The sequence below is a fragment of the Lolium perenne genome, chromosome 5 (genome assembly GCF_019359855.2).
Source record: "Lolium perenne isolate Kyuss_39 chromosome 5, Kyuss_2.0, whole genome shotgun sequence".
Taxonomy (NCBI): Eukaryota; Viridiplantae; Streptophyta; class Magnoliopsida; order Poales; family Poaceae; genus Lolium; species Lolium perenne.
In genome coordinates this window covers 134626174-134646874 of record NC_067248.2, presented here as the reverse complement: position 1 = coordinate 134646874, position 20701 = coordinate 134626174, and the positions used below count along the sequence as shown (strand labels likewise).

Genomic DNA, 20701 nt, shown 5'->3' with positions numbered 1-20701 from the left:
ACAAATAGCCTCCATGGAGTTCCCGTTTTCCTCACACCATCTCCATCTCTTCTTCTAGCCAGCTTGTCGATTGAACCAGCTTCTCCCAAGGCAGCGCTCATGGCCGCTTCTTCTAGCTTGCCGTCAGCTGCAAGCTGCGGCCTCTTGCTCGCGGCAGCCCTGGTCCTACTTCTCAGCCACGGCGCTCACGCCCAAGGTGGGTTGAGCTCGTCGTTCTACGACAACTCATGCCCTAGCACACGGGACATTGTCCGGCGGGTCATCCAGGACGCCCGGGTCGCCGACGCGCGCATCCCGGCCAGCCTCATCCGCCTCCACTTTCATGACTGCTTCGTCAACGTAAGTACTTGCATGGTGCATATCTAAACAAACCATTTGCGTCGATCGAATGGTAGGGTAATTAATAAAGTCCATCCTCTCATGCATCGGTGTCGTTCATTTGTTTAGGGCTGTGACGGTTCCCTCTTGCTCGACGAGGACCTCCAGGCGGGTATCATGACGGAGAAGAAAGTCCCCGCCAACGACCGGTCAGCGCGCGGGTTTGACGTGGTCGACGACATCAAACGCACCCTGGAGAACGCTTGCCCCGGCATCGTGTCTTGCGCCGACATCCTCACCCTCGCCGCCGAGATCTCCGTCGAGCTGGCCGGAGGGCCGTACTGGAGCGTGCCGCTCGGTCGCCGCGACGGCACCACGACAAACATCGAGAGCGCCATAAACCTCCCGAGCCCCTTCGACCCCTTGGAGACGCTCCAGGAGAAGTTCAAGAACCTGGGCCTCGACGACACCGACCTCGTCGCCCTCCAGGGAGCGCACACCTTCGGGCGGGCGCAATGCCAGTTCACGATGCGGAACTGCACGAACGGGCAGGCTGTGGGGGCGCTGGTGAATCTCGACGGGGTCACCCCTGACGTGTTCGATAACAAGTACTACGGCAACCTCCTGCGGGGGCGCGTCGAGCTCCCGTCCGACCAGGTTATGTTGTCCGACCCCGTCGCTGCGATGACCACCGCGCCGATTATTCGCAGGTTCTCCGGGAGCCAGAGTGACTTTTTCAGTAACTTTGCAACCTCCATGATCAAAATGGGGAACATTGGCCCACTGACCGGAAGAGATGGGGAGATTAGGAAGAACTGCCGGAGATTGAACAAGTAACCATATTGATGAACAAAATTCGATGTTGGTCGGTTAGCATAAAATTTGATTGGTTATTATTGGACAACTTGCAGCTTGTATAAATGCTTCTATAAATTGTAGTTCTAATTCGTTGTAACCGTGAAGTTTTCCTTCTCCATTGTATAAAAGGTTTGAAGTTTTCCTTACCCTTTCATGGGAAGTCAGAAATAAACGTTCCTTCTTTGCTACATGTGACAACTAATTCTGATTCTGACCGAGTTCCCTACACAAAATAAACATTATTGCACATGGTTGCCAACATTTCTTTTAACAAGTGCAATATATATCACATGAGATCCATATAACTAAGCAATTTAGGAATTTTGGATGAAATCTTGAAAATTGAAATTAAAAATTATACTTCAAAGCCACATAACTAAGCGCCTGGGTCTTCACATGTATCTTATGTCGCAGTCTTAACAATAATCTCCACATTAATTGGTCTACCAGTTTTTTCCACCATCTTCTTCAAAAAACATTAGCCTGCTTTATAGTCTCTTTTCGAGGCACCACATTATCTAATTATTAGAACTATTTTGTTTTCCTAATTCTTCTGATCTCATGATACAAAGGCTGTTTAACACTCTCATAAAAAATCACCACATTAACCAGCATAACAATTTCCCTGCTATCTTCTTCAAGAAATATAGATAGACTAAATAAAGAAGCTCAATTGTAACAAAAAAAAACTAGATGTTTCAAATATTTAACAATTTTCCCACCATCTTCTTGAATAAATATGAAGACTAAATGAGAAGCTCAATTTGAACAAAAAGTAGATGTTTGAAAGATTTATACCTTGGCGTACCCATCAGAAATAAGGTGACCATCAATGAACTGAAAGTTCTAATTTTCTTTTGTAATGTCACCCAGCTATGACATCATCATCGTTGAAAAAGTACTGAGGAGAAACAATTGTTCTAGTACGTAAATTTTCCATTGTTTAATTGACCATGAGGAACTAACACCCAAGCATGCTTAAAAGAACGTGAAGATAGACCTACTTCTGGGCATGTAGCTAGGATGCAGAAAGGGTGTTCACTGCATATGCCCCCACTATACTTTCTACTTTGATAATCTGGTGATGCAGCTATCTTCACGAAATTAACCAGAGATATAACGCCGCAAACAAGGTTTGTTGGGAGGAGCCTCAGCACGCGGGGAAGTAACGAGCATTACAACTTAGTCAAATTAAGCATATCATATTTGAGATTGTATAAATAAAAGGCAAAGTCAAGCCATTAACACAGACAATTGGAACAACTTCCACCTTTTCTCATAGATCGTAGCAAATTGTAGTTGACGTAATCAATGTCTTGATGTCTTGCGAAGTTGCAAGGAAGAAAAGCGCTCACTCGGCTTTTTCCTCGGGGAGCTCAAAATGATGGCAACATATATTTTTGGAATTTAGCTAGTGAGTCTTAGTTCCTATCCTAATACAAATTTTAAAATTCTCATATGGTCTATATGCATGGTAAAAGGTGAGATTAAATTTTAGTCTCATATTGTTAGTTAGAAGAGAGTTGAAGCATCCTATAAAATGAGTTGAAGCATCCCATTCATATTGAGATTCACATCACCTGCTGACAGACATTTCTTGTCAAACAATGGGCACAAACCTCGGACCTACATATTAAAGAACAGATGTTTTTGATTTTCTGTCCCCATAACTCAACCTCGTGGACTAACTCTGGCCCTCTGCCCCCAACGCCCCATTGGCCCAAACCAATACCATCCACCATAATCCGGTCACATACCAATGCATGTAATTTACATGGGGGCGCATAGCCGAGCACATACCAATGCATGTAATTTATATTTTTGATGTTTGATGTACCGGTGAGGGGCGATCAGATTTTTTAGTAGCGCTCTAGCATGACTACTAGCAAAATTGTTTGAGGACTTCTTCTTGGACAAATCGCGGCGGTATGTCGAGCGCTTCATCCTCCCAATCCCGCTAGCCGCAATATGGTCTAGTGCCGATGACGAGGTGCCCGGATCGCCCCCGTACCGCGCCTCTGAAGCGGCGTGTCACCATGTCTGACATGCACGACAATCTTGGGCGCGAGTATGTCAAGTGTGACAGCAAGCCAGAGCTGGGGAAGGTCAGATCTTGGTTATACCTCTCCCAATTTCATTTTGTTGTGTCCAATTTCTGCTTTTTGTGCCGATTTGGGAATTAGGGTTCATATTTCCGATTTGGGAATTAGGGTTCATCGTTATGATTTGGGAATTGGTTTCAGGATCTTTGCAGTTGCAAGCATTTTGAGTGGTTGGACGAGTACATCGATAGGATTCGAGGTGAAGGCGTATCCCTAGGGCTGATCTTGGACAAATCTGTATCTGCCACCCCCGACGGGCTTGCTTCAACTGTTGGGAATGGGGAAGAATCCAAGGCAGGTGAGTTGAATGAGTTGAAGCAACAAGCAGATAAAGAAACTCGTCGTTCCGAAGAAGCAGGATAATATGTGTGGAGCAAAAAAAATCCTAGAAAGTCTTTATTCCTGGTTTGTGTCTCCAACCGGGACTAAAGAGGCTCGCACCAGCCGTAACCTGCCGCAGCTTGCCGTAACCCTTTAGTCCCGGTTGGTATCTGTTATCGCCAGATTTTAACCAAGTCAGAGATGGGCCGCGATGGAGATGGGCTTAGAGGATATGCACGTAAAATATTTCTGAATCGGCCTCGTACGAGAGTTTGGGCTAAATCGCCCATATACTTGTACATTATTGTAGATTTTGTTAGAATTAAGAGATAGAGTTTAGTCCGTACGAAGTTAGGTTTATTCCCAAGTTAGAAAGTCCACGGACTATAAATATGTACCTAGGGTTATTGAGAAAAGAGGACGATCACGTTCACAACAAACCAATCTAGGCGCATCGCCACCCCTTGTTTCGAGGGTTTCTTCCGGGTAAGCGCCATGCTGCCCAGATCGCATCTAGCGATCTGAGCAGCATCTTGTTTATTCGTTGTTTGTGTTGCTCGTGCTGAAGCTTTGTTGATGGCGAGTAACACCTTTATCATAGATGTGTTAGGGCTAGCATCGATACTTTTCTAGTATATTTGCTTAGTTATGCTGTCCCTGCATATCTAGCTGCCCTTGCACCTATCTTAGGTGTAAGGGCAGCATCTTGCTTAGTCTTTATTTAGTAGATTCGATCTGTTATGGTTGTTCTTTGTTCTTCAAGGATTAGTTTGATATTCATATGGTTAGGCCTTGCAAACGGGTTGAATGATCCAGTAGTGTGCAAGGTACGGTTTGCTGATTCTAGAGGAGATGTTCCGGGAATCAACTCTATGTTGGTTTTTAGGCCTTTGCTAGGGCTGGTTTTCTGTTATCTTTCGTATCTGTCAGGCTCAACTACGTGTAGGACGTTCCGGTTATGTGGTGAAAACCCTAGATCATCGTAGATCGTTTTAACTTAGTATTGATCAAGCAGGACCACCATGTTATCGTAGATCCAATACGAATCATGGGTGGATCGAGGCTCGTGTTTAATGTTTACGTGTCTGCTATGCAGGAAATTAATCGAAGCAATCCATCACCTTCCTGACCAGGTATAGGTCAGGTGGCACGCCCTTGCACCAGCCAGGACGTGTGCCGGAGTTTTGCGGGCCGTCGCCCGAGGGACCAGGGCCCACCAGCAGTCCTGGGAGCCTCCCGGCTCTTCGTGTTGCTCGTCGCTGCTCGCCGGTGGGTTTTGGCAGGCAACACATTCTGGCACGCCCGGTGGGACCTTCTACATCAACTGCGTCAGCATCTGCAGCTGAGATGGCGGAGAAAGCACCAGTCACATACGAAGAGCTGTCTGAGGAATTCAAGAAGAAGTATGATGAGCTTAAAGCTCTCTTCAAAGCCGATCTTATCGGCTCTTTCGAGAGGACCCGTACACATGGCATTAGGTGGAAAGGGTTCTCACCCGAAGGCGCTCTCGATGAAGTAGATCTGTCTCTCCCTTCGGAGGACCGCACCAGAGCCCTACGCCAGGAAGTTAATTACATGGTGGCTCATTCTCTTCACCGTCATTCCGAGAGCCTGGTGAACGCTTTCGAGCGCGTTGCGGTTCGCGTGGTTCAGGAAATCATGAAGCATCAGTACTCTCCGTCAGGACCTGCCCTAGGGACTCACCAGGGAGAAATACCGTTCCAGACTAGACCGCAGCTGCCGTTCTCGCTTGCAGCTCCAGAGCCACCGGGTTCATCGGCATACGTCGTCTACAAGGTTGGAGGCGATCCTGGTGATTACCAGTTCCTGCATGAACCACCTAAAGAAATCCCGCATGGATACGTGTGCACGTACGTACCAGACTGCAATAACTTGGCGCGCACGAACCAGATTACAGCAGGAGGGATTTCCGGAGCAGCAGGAGGGATCTCTGGAGTGGACGCCGATAAACAGGCGTGGCCAGCTAAATACGCCACTAGAACGAGTCATGAAAGCTCAGCCCCTGCAGATCATACCGTGGAACAAATCAGTACAATCTTGGGAGACCAGTTCGGCATCGTGCCAAAGAGGAGAACAATCGGCTATTCCAAGCCGTACCCCAACGAGTATGATCTGATTCCGCTGCCGCCCAAGTATCGGCTCCCTGAGTTCTCAAAATTCAACGGATCAGAAGGGTCTAGCTCAATTGAGCATGTGAGTCGGTATTTGGCATAGTTGGGCATGATTTCAGTATCAGACCAGTTGCGTGTGAGGTTTTTCGTACAGTCTCTCACAGGACCAGCTTTTGGGTGGTACACCTCGTTGCCACCAGATTCAGTCCGGACCTGGAAGCAACTGGAAGAGCAGTTTCACATGCAATATTGATGTCTACGCCTCCTCCTTTTCCTGTAGACAGTGTTGGGCCTCCAAGAGCAGAGGTTTGTAGAACAGCAGCAAGTTTTCCCTTAAGTGGATCACCCAAGGTTTATCGAACTTAGGGAGGAAGAGGTCAAAGATATCCCTCTCATGCAACCCTGCAACCACAAATCAAGAAGTCTCTTGTGTCCCCAACACACCTAATAGGTGCACTAGTTCGGCGAAGAGATAGTGAAATACAGGTGGTATGAATATATATGAGCAGTAGCAACGGTGCCAGAAAATAGCTTGCTGGCGTGTAGTTGATGGTGGTAGTATTGCAGCGGTAATGTAACGCGATAAAACGATAAACAAGCAGCGATAGCAGTATTTAGAAACAAGGCCTAGGGATTACACTTTCACTAGTGGACACTCTCAACATTGATCACATAACAGAATAGATAAATGCATACTCTACACTCTTGTTGGATGATGAACACATTGCGTAGGATTACACGAACCCTCAATGCCGGAGTTAACAAGCTCCACAATTAATGTTCATATTTTATTAACCTTATAGTGTAAGATAGATCAAAAGACTAAACCAAGTACTAACATAGCATGCACACTGTCACCTTCATGCATATGTAGGAGGAATAGATCACATCAATACTATCATAGCAATAATTAACTTCATAATCTACAAGAGATCATGATCATAGCATAAACCAAGTACTAACACGGATGCACACACTGTCACCATTACATCGTGCAGGAGGAATAGACTACTTTAATAACATTGCTAGAGTAGCACATAGATAAATTGTGATACAAATACATTGCAATCATAAAGAGATATAAATAAGCACCTCACTATGCCATTCAACAGTGAATAAGTATTCTGTGAAATATAGCCTAAGAGACCCACACGGTGCACACACTGTCACCTTTACACACGTGGGACAAGGAGTCTCCGGAGATCACATAAGTAAAACTCACTTGACTAGCATAATGACATCTAGATTACAAGCATCATCATATGAATCTCAATCATGTAAGGCAGCTCATGAGATTATTGTATTGAAGCACATAGGAGAGAGATGAACCACATAGCTACCGGTACAGCCCCGAGCCTCGATGGAGAACTACTCCCTCCTCATGGGAGCAGCAGCGGTGATGAAGATGGCGGTGGAGATGGCAGCGGTGTCGATGGAGAAGCCTTCCGGGGGCACTTCCCCGCTCCGGCAGCGTGCCGGAACAGAGACTCCTGTCCCCCAGATCTTGGCGTCGTGATGGCGGCGGCTCTGGAAGGTTTCTGTGGTTTTCGTCGAACGTATCAGGGTTTTCGCGACGGAGGCTTTAAATAGGCGAAGAGGCGGCGCCAGAGGGTCGAAGGGGTGCCCACACCATAGGGTGGCGCGGGCCCCCCCTGGCCGCGCCGGCCTAGGGTTTGGGTGGCCTGTGCCCCCTCTCTGGCGGTTCTCGTGTGTTCTGGATGCTTCCGGGTAAAATAGGAACCTGGGCGTTGATTTCATCCGATTCCGAGAATATTTCGTTACTAGGATTTCTGAAACCAAAAACAGCAGAAAACAGGAACTGGCACTTCGGCATCTTGTTAATAGGTTAGTTCCAGAAAATGCACGAATATGACATAAAGTATGCATAAAACATGTAGATATCATCAATAATGTGGCATGGAACACAAGAAATTATCGATACGTCGGAGACGTATCAGCATCCCCAAGCTTAGTTCTGCTCGTCCCGAGCAGGTAAAACGATAACAAAGATAATTTCTGGAGTGACATGCCATCATAACCTTGATCATGTTGTAAACATATGTAATGAATGCAGCAATCCAAGACAATGTAAATGACATGAGTAAACAAATGAATCATAAAGCAAAGACTTTTCATGAATAGCACTTCAAGACAAGCATCAATAAGTCTTGCATAAGAGTTAACTCATAAAGCAATAAATCAAAGTAAAGATATTGAAGCAACACAAAGGAAGATTAAGTTTCAGCGGTTGCTTTCAACTTGTAACATGTATATCTCATGGATATTGTCAACATAGAGTAATATAACAAATGCAATAAGCAAATATGTAGGAATCAATGCACAGTTCACACAAGTGTTTGCTTCTTGAGGTGGAGAGAAATAGGTGAACTGACTCAACATTGAAAGTAAAAGAATGGTCCTCCATAGAGGAAAAGCATCGATTGCTATATTTGTGCTAGTGCTTTGATTTTGAAAACATGAAACAATTTTGTCAACGGTAGTAATAAAGCATATGTATCATGTAAATTATATCTTATAAGTTGCAAGCCTCATGCATAGTGTACTAATAGTGCCCGCACCTTGTCCTAATTAGCTTGGACTACCGGATCATCACAATGCACATGTTTTAACCAAGTGTCACAAAGGGGTACCTCTATGCCGCCTGTACAAAGGTCTAAGGAGAAAGCTCGCATTGGATTTCTCGCTATTGATTATTCTCAACTTAGACATCCATACCGGGACAACATAGACAACAGATAATGGACTCCTCTTTTATGCATAAGCATGTAACAACAATTAATAATTTTCTCATATGAGATTGAGGATATATGTCCAAAACTGAAACTTCCACCATGGATCATGGCTTTAGTTAGCGGCCCAATGTTCTTCTCTAACAATATGCATGCTTAACCATAAGGTGGTAGATCGCTCTTACTTCAGACAAGACGAACATGCATAGCAACTCACATGAAATTCAACAAAGAGTAGTTGATGGCGTCCCCAGTAAACATGGTTATCGCACAACAAGCAACTTAATAAGAGATAAAGTGCATAATTACATATTCAATACCACAATAGTTTTTAAGCTATTTGTCCCATGAGCTATATATTGCAAAGGTGAATGATGGAATTTTAAAGGTAGCACTCAAGCAATTTACTTTGGAATGGCGGGAAATACCATGTAGTAGGTAGGTATGGTGGACACAAATGGCATAGTGTTGTTTGGCTCAAGGATTTGGATGCATGAGAAGTATTCCCTCTCGATACAAGGTTTTAGGCTAGCAAGGTTATTTGAAACAAACACAAGGATGAACCGGTGCAGCAAAACTCACATAAAAGACATATTGAAAACATTATAAGACTCTACACCGTCTTTCTTGTTGTTCAAACTCAATACTAGAAATTATCTAGACCTTAGAGAATCCAAATATGCAAACCAAATTTTAGCATGCTCTATGTATTTCTTCATTAATGGGTGCAAAGCATATGATGCAAGAGCTTAAACATGAGCACAACAATTGCCAAGTATCACATTACCCAAGATATTATAGCAATTACTACATGTATCATTTTCCAATTCCAACCACATAATAGTTAACGAAGCAGTTTCAACCTTCGCCATGAAAATTAAAAACTAAGAACACATGTGTTCATACGAACCAGCGGAGCGTGTCTCTCTCCCACACAAGCATGATGTAATCCAATTTATTCAAACACAAACAAAAATAAAAGCATACAGACGCTCCAAGTAAAACACATAAGATGTGACCGAATAAAAATATAGTTTCAAGAGAAGGAACCTGATAATTTGTCGATGAAGAAGGGGATGCCTTGGGCATCCCCAAGCTTAGACGCTTGAGTATTCTTGATATATGCAGGGGTGAACCACCGGGGCATCCCCAAGCTTAGAGCTTTCACTCTTCTTGATCATAGTATATCATCCTCCTCTCTTGACCCTTGAAAACTTCCTTCACACCAAACTTCTCATAAACTTCATTAGAGGGGTTAGTACATAATCAAAAACTCACATGTTCAGAGGTGACACAATCATTCTTAACACTTCTGGACATTGCTCAAAGCTACTGGAAGGTAATGGAACAAAGAAATCCACCCAACACAGCGAAAGAAGCAATGCGAAATAAAAGGCAGAATCTGTCAAAACAGAACAGTCCGTAAAGATGAATTTTTAATAAATACTTCCGTTGCTCAGATCAGAAAACTCAAAACTAATGAAAGTTGCGTACATATCTGAGGAACACGCACGTAAATTGGCATATTTTTCTGATTTTCCTACAGAGAGAAAATCCCAGATTCGTGACAGATAGAAATCTGTTTCTGCGCAGAAATCCAAATCTAGTATCAACCTTCGATTAGAGGCTTCACTTGGCACAACAAAACACAAAACTAAGATAAGGAGAGGTTGCTACAGTATTAAACAACTTCCAAGACACAAATATAAAACAAAGTACTGTAGCAAAAATACACATGGGTTATCTCCCAAGAAGTTCTTTCTTTATAGCCATTAAGATGGGCTCAGCAGTTTTAATGATGCACTTGCAAGAAATAGTATTTGAAGCAAAAGAGAGCATCAAGAGGCAAATACAAAACACATTTAAGTCTAACATGCTTCCTATGAAGAGGAATCTTGTAAATAAACAAGTTCAAGAAGCATAATGCAACAAGCATAGAAAGATAAAACAAGTATAGCTTCAAAAATTTCAGCACATAGAGAGGTGTTTTAGTAACATGAAAATTTCTACAACCATATTTTCCTCTCTCATAATAACTTTCAGTAGCAACATGAGCAAACTCAACAATATAACCATCACATAAAGCATTCTTATCATGAGTCTCATGCATAAAATTATTACTCTCCACATAGGCATAATCAATTTTATTAGTAATAGTGGGAGCAAATTCAACAAAGTAGCTATCATTATTATTCTCATCAAGTGTAGGAGGCATAGTATAATCACAACAAAATTTACTCTCCATAGTAGGTGGCACCAAAAGACCACTATCGTTATAATCATCATAAATAGGAGGCAAAGTATCATCAAAGAAAATTTTCTCCTCAATGCTTGGGGGACTAAAAATATCATGCTCATCAAAGCCAGCTTCCCCAAGCTTAGAATTTTCCATATCATTAGCAACAATGGTGTTCAAAGCGTTCATACTAATATTACTACCAGCATGCAAATAAGATTCCATAGGTTTTTTAATTTTCGCATCAAACAATCCATGTTTTAAATCAGGAAATAGAATAAGAAGATCATTCTTGTCCATTATGCCAAACTAGTGTAAACAAGAAACAAAAAGATGCAATTGCAGGATCTAAAGGAAATAGCTTTGAGTACTTACAGCGCCGGGAAATAGCTTAGTAGCCGAGATCCGGAGTGTGAGTACCTTTTACCTTTCCTCCCCGGCAACGGCGCCAGAAAATAAGCTTGATGTCTACGCCTCCTCCTTTTCCTGTAGACAGTGTTGGGCCTCCAAGAGCAGAGGTTTGTAGAACAGCAGCAAGTTTTCCCTTAAGTGGATCACCCAAGGTTTATCGAACTCAGGGAGGAAGAGGTCAAAGATATCCCTCTCATGCAACCCTGCAACCACAAAGCAAGAAGTCTCTTGTGTCCCCAACACACCTAATAGGTGCACTAGTTCGGCGAAGAGATAGTGAAATACAGGTGGTATGAATATATATGAGCAGTAGCAACGGTACCAGAAAATAGCTTCTTTGGCGTGTAGTTGATGGTGGTAGTATTGCAGCAGATGTGCACGAGTAAAACGATAAACAAGCAGCGATAGCAGTATTTAGGAACAAGGCCTAGGGATTACACTTTCACTAGTGGACACTCTCAACATTGATCACATAACAGAATAGATAAATGCATACTCTACACTCTTGTTGGATGATGAACACATTGCGTAGGATTACATGAACCATCAATGCCGGAGTTAACAAGCTCCACAATTAATGTTCATATTTTAGTAACCTTATAGTGTAAAATAGATCAAAAGACTAAACCAAGTACTAACATAGCATGCACACTGTCACCTTCATGCATATGTAGGAGGAATAGATCACATCAATACTATCATAGCAATAATTAACTTCATAATCTACAAGAGATCATGATCATAGCATAAACCAAGTACTAACACGGATGCACACACTGTCACCATTACATCGTGCAGGAGGAATAGACTACTTTAATAACATTGCTAGAGTAGCACATAGATAAATTGTGATACAAATACATTGCAATCATAAAGAGATATAAATAAGCACCTCACTATGCCATTCAACAGTGAATAAGTATTCTGTGAAATATAGCCTAAGAGACCCACACGGTGCACACACTGTCACCTTTACACACGTGGGACAAGGAGTCTCCGGAGATCACATAAGTAAAACTCACTTGACTAGCATAATGACATCTAGATTACAAGCATCATCATATGAATCTCAATCATGTAAGGCAGCTCATGAGATTATTGTATTGAAGCACATAGGAGAGAGATGAACCACATAGCTACCGGTACAGCCCCGAGCCTCGATGGAGAACTACTCCCTCCTCATGGGAGCAGCAGCGGTGATGAAGATGGCGGTGGAGATGGCAGCGGTGTCGATGGAGAAGCCTTCCGGGGGCACTTCCCCGCTCCGGCAGCGTGCCGGAACAGAGACTCCTGTCCCCCAGATCTTGGCGTCGCGATGGCGGCGGCTCTGGAAGGTTTCTGTGGTTTTCGTTGAACGTATCAGGGTTTTCGCGATGGAGGCTTTAAATAGGCGAAGAGGCGGCGCCAGAGGGTCGAAGGGGTGCCCACACCATAGGGTGGCGCGGGCCCCCCCTGGCCGCGCCGGCCTAGGGTTTGGGTGGCCTGTGCCCCCTCTCTGGCGGTTCTCGTGTGTTCTGGATGCTTCCGGGTAAAATAGGAACCTGGGCGTTGATTTCGTCCGATTCCGAGAATATTTCGTTACTAGGATTTCTGAAACCAAAAACAGCAGAAAACAGGAACTGGCACTTCGGCATCTTGTTAATAGGTTAGTTCCAGAAAATGCACGAATATGACATAAAGTGTGCATAAAACATGTAGATATCATCAATAATGTGGCATGGAACACAAGAAATTATCGATACGTTGGAGACGTATCAAATATCATTCGGAAGCTAACGAGGCTGGCATTGCCGATCTGGCGCAAGTGCGGCATAAGCGGGGCGAAACGGTGTCGGAATACATTCAACGTTTCAGGGCTGTCAAGAACCGATGCTATTCGGCTCGTTTGAATGAGAAAGAAGCAGTCGAGCTGGCAGTGTCGGGCCTCGCAGCACCGTTCAAGGATTTGGCTTTCCAAGTGGAATACAATTCATTGGCGCACATGGCTCAGAAATTAACATTGTATGAGCAGCGCCACCCAGAATTGTACCAAGACAAGTTCAAACGCCCGATAGGCCTGGTCGAGGCAGAAGAAGTTGAAGACTCTGCAGAAGACCAGGAAGTAGCTGTGGCTGAATGGGCTCGGGGGGCAAACCCCGTGTCCTGCAAATGGGTGAAACAACAAGGGCCTGCAAAAGGGTTTGACTTCGATGTAAGCAAGGCTGAGCAGATATTTGATTTACTGCTTAAGGAGAAACAGCTGAAGTTACCCGAAGGCCATAAAATACCTATGGTGCAAGAGCTGAACGGAAGGCCGTACTGCAAGTGGCATCACTCGTTCACCCATATCACCAGCGACTGCAAAGTGTTGCGTCAGCAAATCCAATTGGCGATAGAACAAGGCCGTCTGATCTTTGGTCATTATGCCATGAAAGTAGACACGCAACCGTTTCCTGCCGTCAACATGGTGGAGTGCAATCCCTCTGTGAGGCGTCAGCTAGATTTCTCGTTCGGTGTTAACATGGCAGGGCCTGTGTACCACCATGGCAGGGATAAAGAAGAAAGCAGTCGCTCTCGTGGCAAGGAAAAGGAGGAGGACGGCCCACGCGACCGGCCCCGATATGATGACAGACGGTACGTCACCGAGGAACAAGTGAGAAACGTGCGGTACCAACGACCGCTCTCCAAGCATCTCCTCAACAAATATGAGCGCCAGTACGACCGACGTCGGCGGTACGACGTGGATGACGGAAGATATCGTCGGTCTGACGTAGACAACAGGAAATATCGTCGGTATGATAGAGACGACGAAGGATATGAGCGCCGCGCTAAGGGAAAGTCAAGAGAGCAGGAAGACATGGACAGACACTGGGATTGTCCTTTCTTTAAGCATTGCTGAGATTCAGGAATGAGCCGATTGCCTACGATCGACAACTGCCCGGAATGTAGACAGAAGAAGAAGGACATAGGTGATGTGTCAGTGTTCAAACGTCTAGGGCCTCTCCCATCTCGGAACAAGCAAGCTGAGTCATCTCGGGTGGAAGGTCTCGAGGAGTCAGAAGATGAACAAGAAGGGGAAGAAGATAGATACCACCGGCCAAGATGGTGCCCTGATGGACTCAGTCACTCCCAAAAGCGTAGGGTGCAGCGGCTACGTAGCTTGGAAGAAGCCGAGAGGCAATACCTGCACACGTTGAGGAAAGCGCGGCCCGATTTGGCCGTGTAAATTCAGCAAACTTTGGACGCAGAGAGCCGTCCACAAAAGAAAGAATGGCGCCCCAAACAAGCGAAAGCCGATGAGAAGACATCGGCTGACACAAATATGGTGTTCATCCTTCCTTCGGAGTTTTGTGCTCCAAGAACCGAAGAAGCGTCGGTAGCTCAGTTCGACTGTGGCCCACGGCCAGTTATCTTTGAAAAGCCACAGGAGAAGGGCTACAAACATTTCAAGGCCCTGTATTTAAGAGGTTATATCAATGGGCAGCCTGTTAGCAAGATGTTGGTTGACACGGGAGCGGCAGTCAATATAATGCCATACTCCATGCTACGGCGTTTGGGACGCTCTAAAGAAGATCTGATCAAAACCAACGTCACACTGAGCGACTTCAACGGCCAAGCATCAGACTGAACGTGGATCTAACCGTCGGCCGAAAAACCATCCCTACATCATTCTTCATCGTAGACAGCAAAAGCACCTATGCTGTCCTGCTAGGGAGGGATTGGATTCACGCCAACTGCTGCATTCCATCCACAATGCACCAATGCCTGATACAGTGGGATGGAGATGAAGTGGAGGTCGTTCATGCAGATGACTCGATTGAGATCTTAATAGCTGGCATGAATATTTGGGACGCGGAAGACCAAGGGCCGCTCTCCGGAGTCAGTTTGGACGGCTGTGAGCGCATCGAAGCTACAAAAAACGGGGTGAGGCTGGTCTTATCCACCGGCCTGACAGAGTAGCAGGTGCAAAGTCAACCGACGTACGTGGCAAGGCCGATCCCTGCGATCGGCCCCAAAAAATAAAAAGCAATGATCCTACCTCAAGCATGTCACGTAGTTATAGTAGGGAGATTCCCTCCTGTAGTAGAGCACAAATAAGGTGTAAACCTTCATTGAGCAATGCAATCGAAAAGGGGGCCGATTCCAGCAATCGGCCCAAATTATCCTTACCATACGTTTTGCCTGTGTTCAGCATCGACCTAGCAGGCGACGGCAAGCTAGGGTATGGGTTTACATCGGCTGATGAGCTAGAAGAAATTGACATTGGTCCTGGGGATAAGCCACGACCAACTTTTATCAGCAAAAAGTTAGATCCGCATCTGAGGGGATTGATGATAGCTCTGTTGAAAGAATACCCAGATTGCTTTGCATGGGATTACACAGAGATGTCTGGGTTAGACAGGAGCATCATTGAGCATCGGCTCCCTCTCAAGAAAGGATTTCGGCCGTTCCAGCAGCGAGCACGACAGATGAAGGCCGACATTTTAGAAGAAGTCAAGAAAGAGATCGAGAAAATGTTGACCGCCGGGTTCATCAGGCCATGCAGGTATGCTGAGTGGATTTCTAGTATCGTACCTATGCAGAAAAAGGACGGCCGATGGCGCGTTGCCATAGATTTTCGAGATCTCAATAGAGCCACTCCAAAGGATGAATATCCCATGCCGGTAGCGGAGACATTGATCAATGCAGCTGCTGGTCACAAGGTTTTAAGTTTCATGGATGGCAATGCCGGCTACAACCAAATTTTTATGGCTCCAGAAGATATACACAAGACTGCATTCCGAGTGTCAGGTTCGGTTGGCTTGTTTGAATATGTAGTCATGAAATTTGGACTGAAAAATGCCGGCGCAACATACCAAAGAGCCATGAATTACATCTTTCATGATCTGATCGGCAAGTTGGTGGAGATATACATCGATGACGTGGTAGTCAAGTCTGTTTCACTAGAAGGACACTTGGAAGACTTGCGACGCATCCTGGACCGAACTAGAAAATTCGGACTAAGAATGAATCCAAAGAAGTGTGCCTTTGGTGTGACGGCCGGTCAATTCTTGGGTTTCTTGGTTCATGAACGCGGAATTGAGATCGGCTTGAAAAGTCAGGAGGCAGTGCAAACAATGCAGCCACCTACCACGAAGAAGGAACTCCAGTCTCTCATCGGCAAAATCAACTTCGTCAGAAGATTCATCTCTAATCTGTCAGGGCGAATCGAGCCGTTCATGGGACTGGTAAAAATTAAATCTGATGAGGAGTTTCGCTGGGGGGCAGAGCAACAGCAAGCGTTTGACGAGATTAAAGAGTATCTAACGAAACCACCTGTGTTGGTTCCGCCCCAGCAAGACAGACCATTCTATATTTACTTATCAGTAGCTGACACTTCCATCGCCTCAGTGGTGGTGCAAGTTTATGATGGTCTAGAGAGAGTCGCTTTCTACCTCAGCAGAAGGATGTTGGATGCAGAGACGAGGTACCCTGAGATTGAGAAGTTGTGCCTTTGCCTATTTTTTACCTGCACCAAGCTTCGTCACGTCTTGCTGTCAGCAGAAATTGTCATCATATGCAAGTCAGACGTCGTCAAACATATGCTGTCGGCTCCCGTGCTGAAAGGCCGACTCGGTAAGTGGATGTTTGCATTATCGGAATTTGATCTCCGGTATCAGCCTGCGAAGGCAGTCAAGGGACAAGCGTTGGCCGATCTTATTGCTGAACGGATTAACACTGATATAGCAGCCCTGTCAGTACGTGCATGGGCCATGTTTTTCGATGGATCGGTTTGTGACGATGGTTGCGGCATCGGCATTTTACTCGTGTCGCCCCGGGGGGCAACATATTCCTTCTCCATCAGGCTATCTACCCCTTGCACCAACAATGTCACTGAGTATGAAGCAATACGCAAGGGAATGGAGTTGTTGTTGGAAGCCGGGGCAGAAGCAGTGGAACTTTTTGGAGACTCCAAATTGGTGATTTCCCAACTCACGGAGGAATATAAGTGTGAGAGCGAGTCGCTCTTCCCATTACGGATGCAATGCCGTGAGTTGATGGCACAATTTAGGTACATAAACTTCAATTGGATCCCGAGGTCGCAAAATACTGTGGCAAACGATCTCGCACAGATGGCGTCAGGCTACAAGGACGTAGCAGAAGGAGCCGATGTTCAGGTACAGTTCCTGGAACCGGATGACTGGAGAGCCGATATCTTCAATTACTTGAAAGATTCGGCTCGGGGGGCACCTAAACGGATAAGATACAAGGCCATGAAATATGTCCTTATAGGAGATGACATGTTCTACAGGACTTTGGAAGGGTTACTTCTCAAATGCCTGGGACCAGCCGAGTCGAATCGGCTCTTACATGAGGTACACGAAGGCGCCTGTGGAACTCACCAATCGGCTCATAAGATGAAATGGCTGATCAGACGATCAGGGTTTTACTGGCCCACCATGCTTGAGGATTGCTTTAGGTACTATAAAGGGTGTCAAGCGTGCCAGATGTTTGGGAAAATTCAGACGGTACCCGCATCAGCAATGAACCCCATCATCAAGCCTTGGCCATTTCGAGGTTGGGGCATGGATATGATCGGCAAAATCAATCCTCCATCAAGCAAAGGCCACGTATGGATCTTGGCCATTACGGATTACTTCACTAAATGGGTGGAGGCCGTCCCAATGAAGTCAGTGAAATCAGAAGATGTTATCAGTTTTGTGAAAGAACATGTCATTCATAGATTCGGGATTCCCCAGACTATCACGACCGATGGAGGTTCGGTCTTCATTTCCAAAGAGTTTAGAAAGTTTTGCGAGGACATGGGAATCAAGTTGATCCAATCGTCTCCATACTATGCTCAAGCAAATGGACAAGCTGAAGCGTCCAACCAGAGCCTTATCAAGCTGATTAAGAGAAAAGTTGACGAGCACCCTAGACGTTGGCATGAGGTATTATCAGAGGCTTTGTGGGCTTATCGCATGTCATGTCATGGAGCTATAAAAACCTCGCCATACCATCTGGTCTGCGGACAAGAGGCCGTATTGCCCTGGGAGATTACGGCTGGCTCGAGACGTGTTACGTTTCAGAATGATTTAACAACTGAAGAATATGCAGCCCTGATGAGTGATAGCATTGAGGATCTAACGGAACTCAGACTTTGGTCGCTTGAAAAGATTAAAGAGAACAAAGCCAAGGTAGCTCGCGCATACAATAAGAAGGTGAGACCAAAGGAGTTCCACGTGGGTGATCTAGTATGGGAAGCTGTACTGCCATTGGGGACTAAGGATGCAGTGTATGGTAAATGGTCTCCAAATTGGCACGGGCCGTACAGAGTCGGCCAAGTTTTAAAGGGTAACGCATACATGCTCGAGGAGCTGAACGGTGTGAAATTCCCAGTAGCTGTCAATGGTCAGCATCTCAAGAAATATTTCCCAAGCATGTGGGATGACGGACAGTGAAATACGGGGGCCGATGCATGAAATCGGCCAGTAAAAAAAATATACATACAAACACAGCCGATGCACAGACATCAACTTTAGAAAAATATGCAAAACAACAGGACACAAGTACAGCCGATGCACAGACATCGACTTCAGACTAAAAAGCCGATGCACAACCATCGACTCTAGAGGTACAAGCTCAATTGAGCAGTTATCAGATTACATAGAGATGCTCTACTGAAGGAATGCCTCGAGGGCACGGAGGGCGTCAGCACGGACACGATCCACCTCGGCGATCTCGGCCTCATCATCTTCGTCCTTGCCCGTCACCAGCTGTTTGTTGAGGGCACGTATTTCTGCCAGTTCAGTCTTCAGTTGAGCTTTGAGACCTTCTGCTTCCTCTTGGGAGCGTGCAATAAGGGCTTCCTTATCGTGGATGAGCTGTTTGGTTGCCCGGACCCTCTCTTCAAGGTCCTCCAACTCCCTTCGCAAGGTCTTAAGTTCAGCAGTGCTGACAGAGGTGTCAGTTTTGGCGTCCAAAGCTGCCTTTTTCTCATTAAGCCGCTGACATTTGTCTGCAATATCGACTTTCAGCGGAAGCTGGGCATGGCGTAGGTCGATTCTCTGACGAGCCAACTTCACCCTTGACCTGTAGGCAGACAGAGTCACAACTGGCCAGAGTTTCACCTGCAACGTCACCGGGAGATGGGGCTGGATGTCTTCAAGAATGCTCTTCACTTCCTCGGGGTTTTCAACCAATGTCTCAATTGAGGAGGAGAGCAGGGCCTTGAGACGCTGGAGTTGACCATGGGTAGCGCTGGGTCCTGGCTCTTCACTTGCCCTAGAAGTAGCTGGTTCGATGGATTCAGGGTCGAACGCTAGCAAGCTTGAGAGGTCGTAATCCTGACAAACAACAAGAACAGCGTCAGTATGCAGCAAAAGAGAAGGGTAGAGCTAAAGGAAAGGAGTGTACCTCTCCTAAGACCAGAGGGACAGCCGATGATGAGGTGATCGGCTCTTGTGTTTCTGCTGTGGGCTTGGCCAAGTTGGCAACCTTGTCAGCTACACTCTTAGAGGTTGCTAGGTCCAGGGTGGCGGATGGCATCAGTACCTCCTCAACTTCCCCACTAGAGGTGTCATCAGTCTGCAAAGGAAGTGGTTAGCCAATGCGAGCAGCGTTGGGTCAGCATGAAATATGAGCCGAGGAGAGTATGGAGAGTAATTACATTTGAAGCCTCTTGGTTTGGTGAAGGGGCTTGCAGTTCCTTTCGAGCTCTCTTGATGCATCGGCTCTTTGTGCGTAGACCGCCCTGCCTCACTTTGGTTGGAGCCTGGGGGGCAACAGGTTCAGGAACTGACCTTTTCTTGGAAGCCGATGGTGGCAAATCTGGCTGGCTCTGCGTGGTGGTTTTCTCAGAATTGCCCGAGCTCGAATCCCTTCGACTGGACCGTGTCTCCTCGCTGGAGTTGTCTTCGGTGGAGGCCTATAAGAGAAGAGTTAGTAAGCCCCAGCATATTTACAGAAGCCCATAAGGGTAGATAAATCAGTCAAGGCATGGATCAGCTTACGTGCAGACTTTCTTGAGTTGGGGTAGGGTTTTGGCGCTTCAAGGTCTTCCTGGCAGCTACTTTCCTCACTGCTGTTCTCGCCTGGGTTGAGGCTCGGGGGGCAGCTGGCCCGGAAGACACTTTGCTCTTGGAAGCCGATTTTGGTGAAATCAGCTGGCTCTGCATCACAACCTTTTTCAAGGGTGGTGAGTTTTTGCAGAAGAGGACCACCGGAGCTGGTGGGAGGAATTTGAAGGGGGAGCCGTCATCATGTACAGGTTCTGGACCATCTTGTTGCTGCAAGGAAACAGAGCAAGGTTATAAAAATCATTGTAAGCCACTGCAAGAAAATTTGTGAGTGGTGGTACCTGTTCTGCAGGGATGTCATATTCAGCATCAAGTTGTTTCAGCAACGGTCCCAGAGCTCTCCTGAAGGCATGGGTCTTCCACATTGGCCACCAGCTCTCAAAACCATCAGTTGATGAGGTGAAAGAGAGGTTGTGAGGGACTGGGATGGCTAGAGCATCAAAAAAGGAATAACACCTCTGACTGGTGAGGACATCGGGCAAATCAGCTCTGCTTTCTGTCAAGTGGTGGAGGAAGAAGTGTGGAGACACCTGCC

The 20701-nt window shown here is 45.9% G+C and overlaps 1 protein-coding gene across 1 annotated transcript; it reads left to right on the top strand.

The window, feature by feature from the left end:
• On the top strand, positions 1–1366 carry LOC127299963 (peroxidase 2). The gene is made up of 2 exons (XM_051330025.2): positions 1–339; positions 448–1366. Exons 1-2 carry the CDS (start codon positions 100–102, stop codon positions 1153–1155), a joined length of 948 nt encoding a protein of 315 aa, XP_051185985.1. The 5' UTR covers positions 1–99; the 3' UTR covers positions 1156–1366.
• The last annotated feature ends 19335 nt before the right edge of the window (positions 1367–20701 follow it).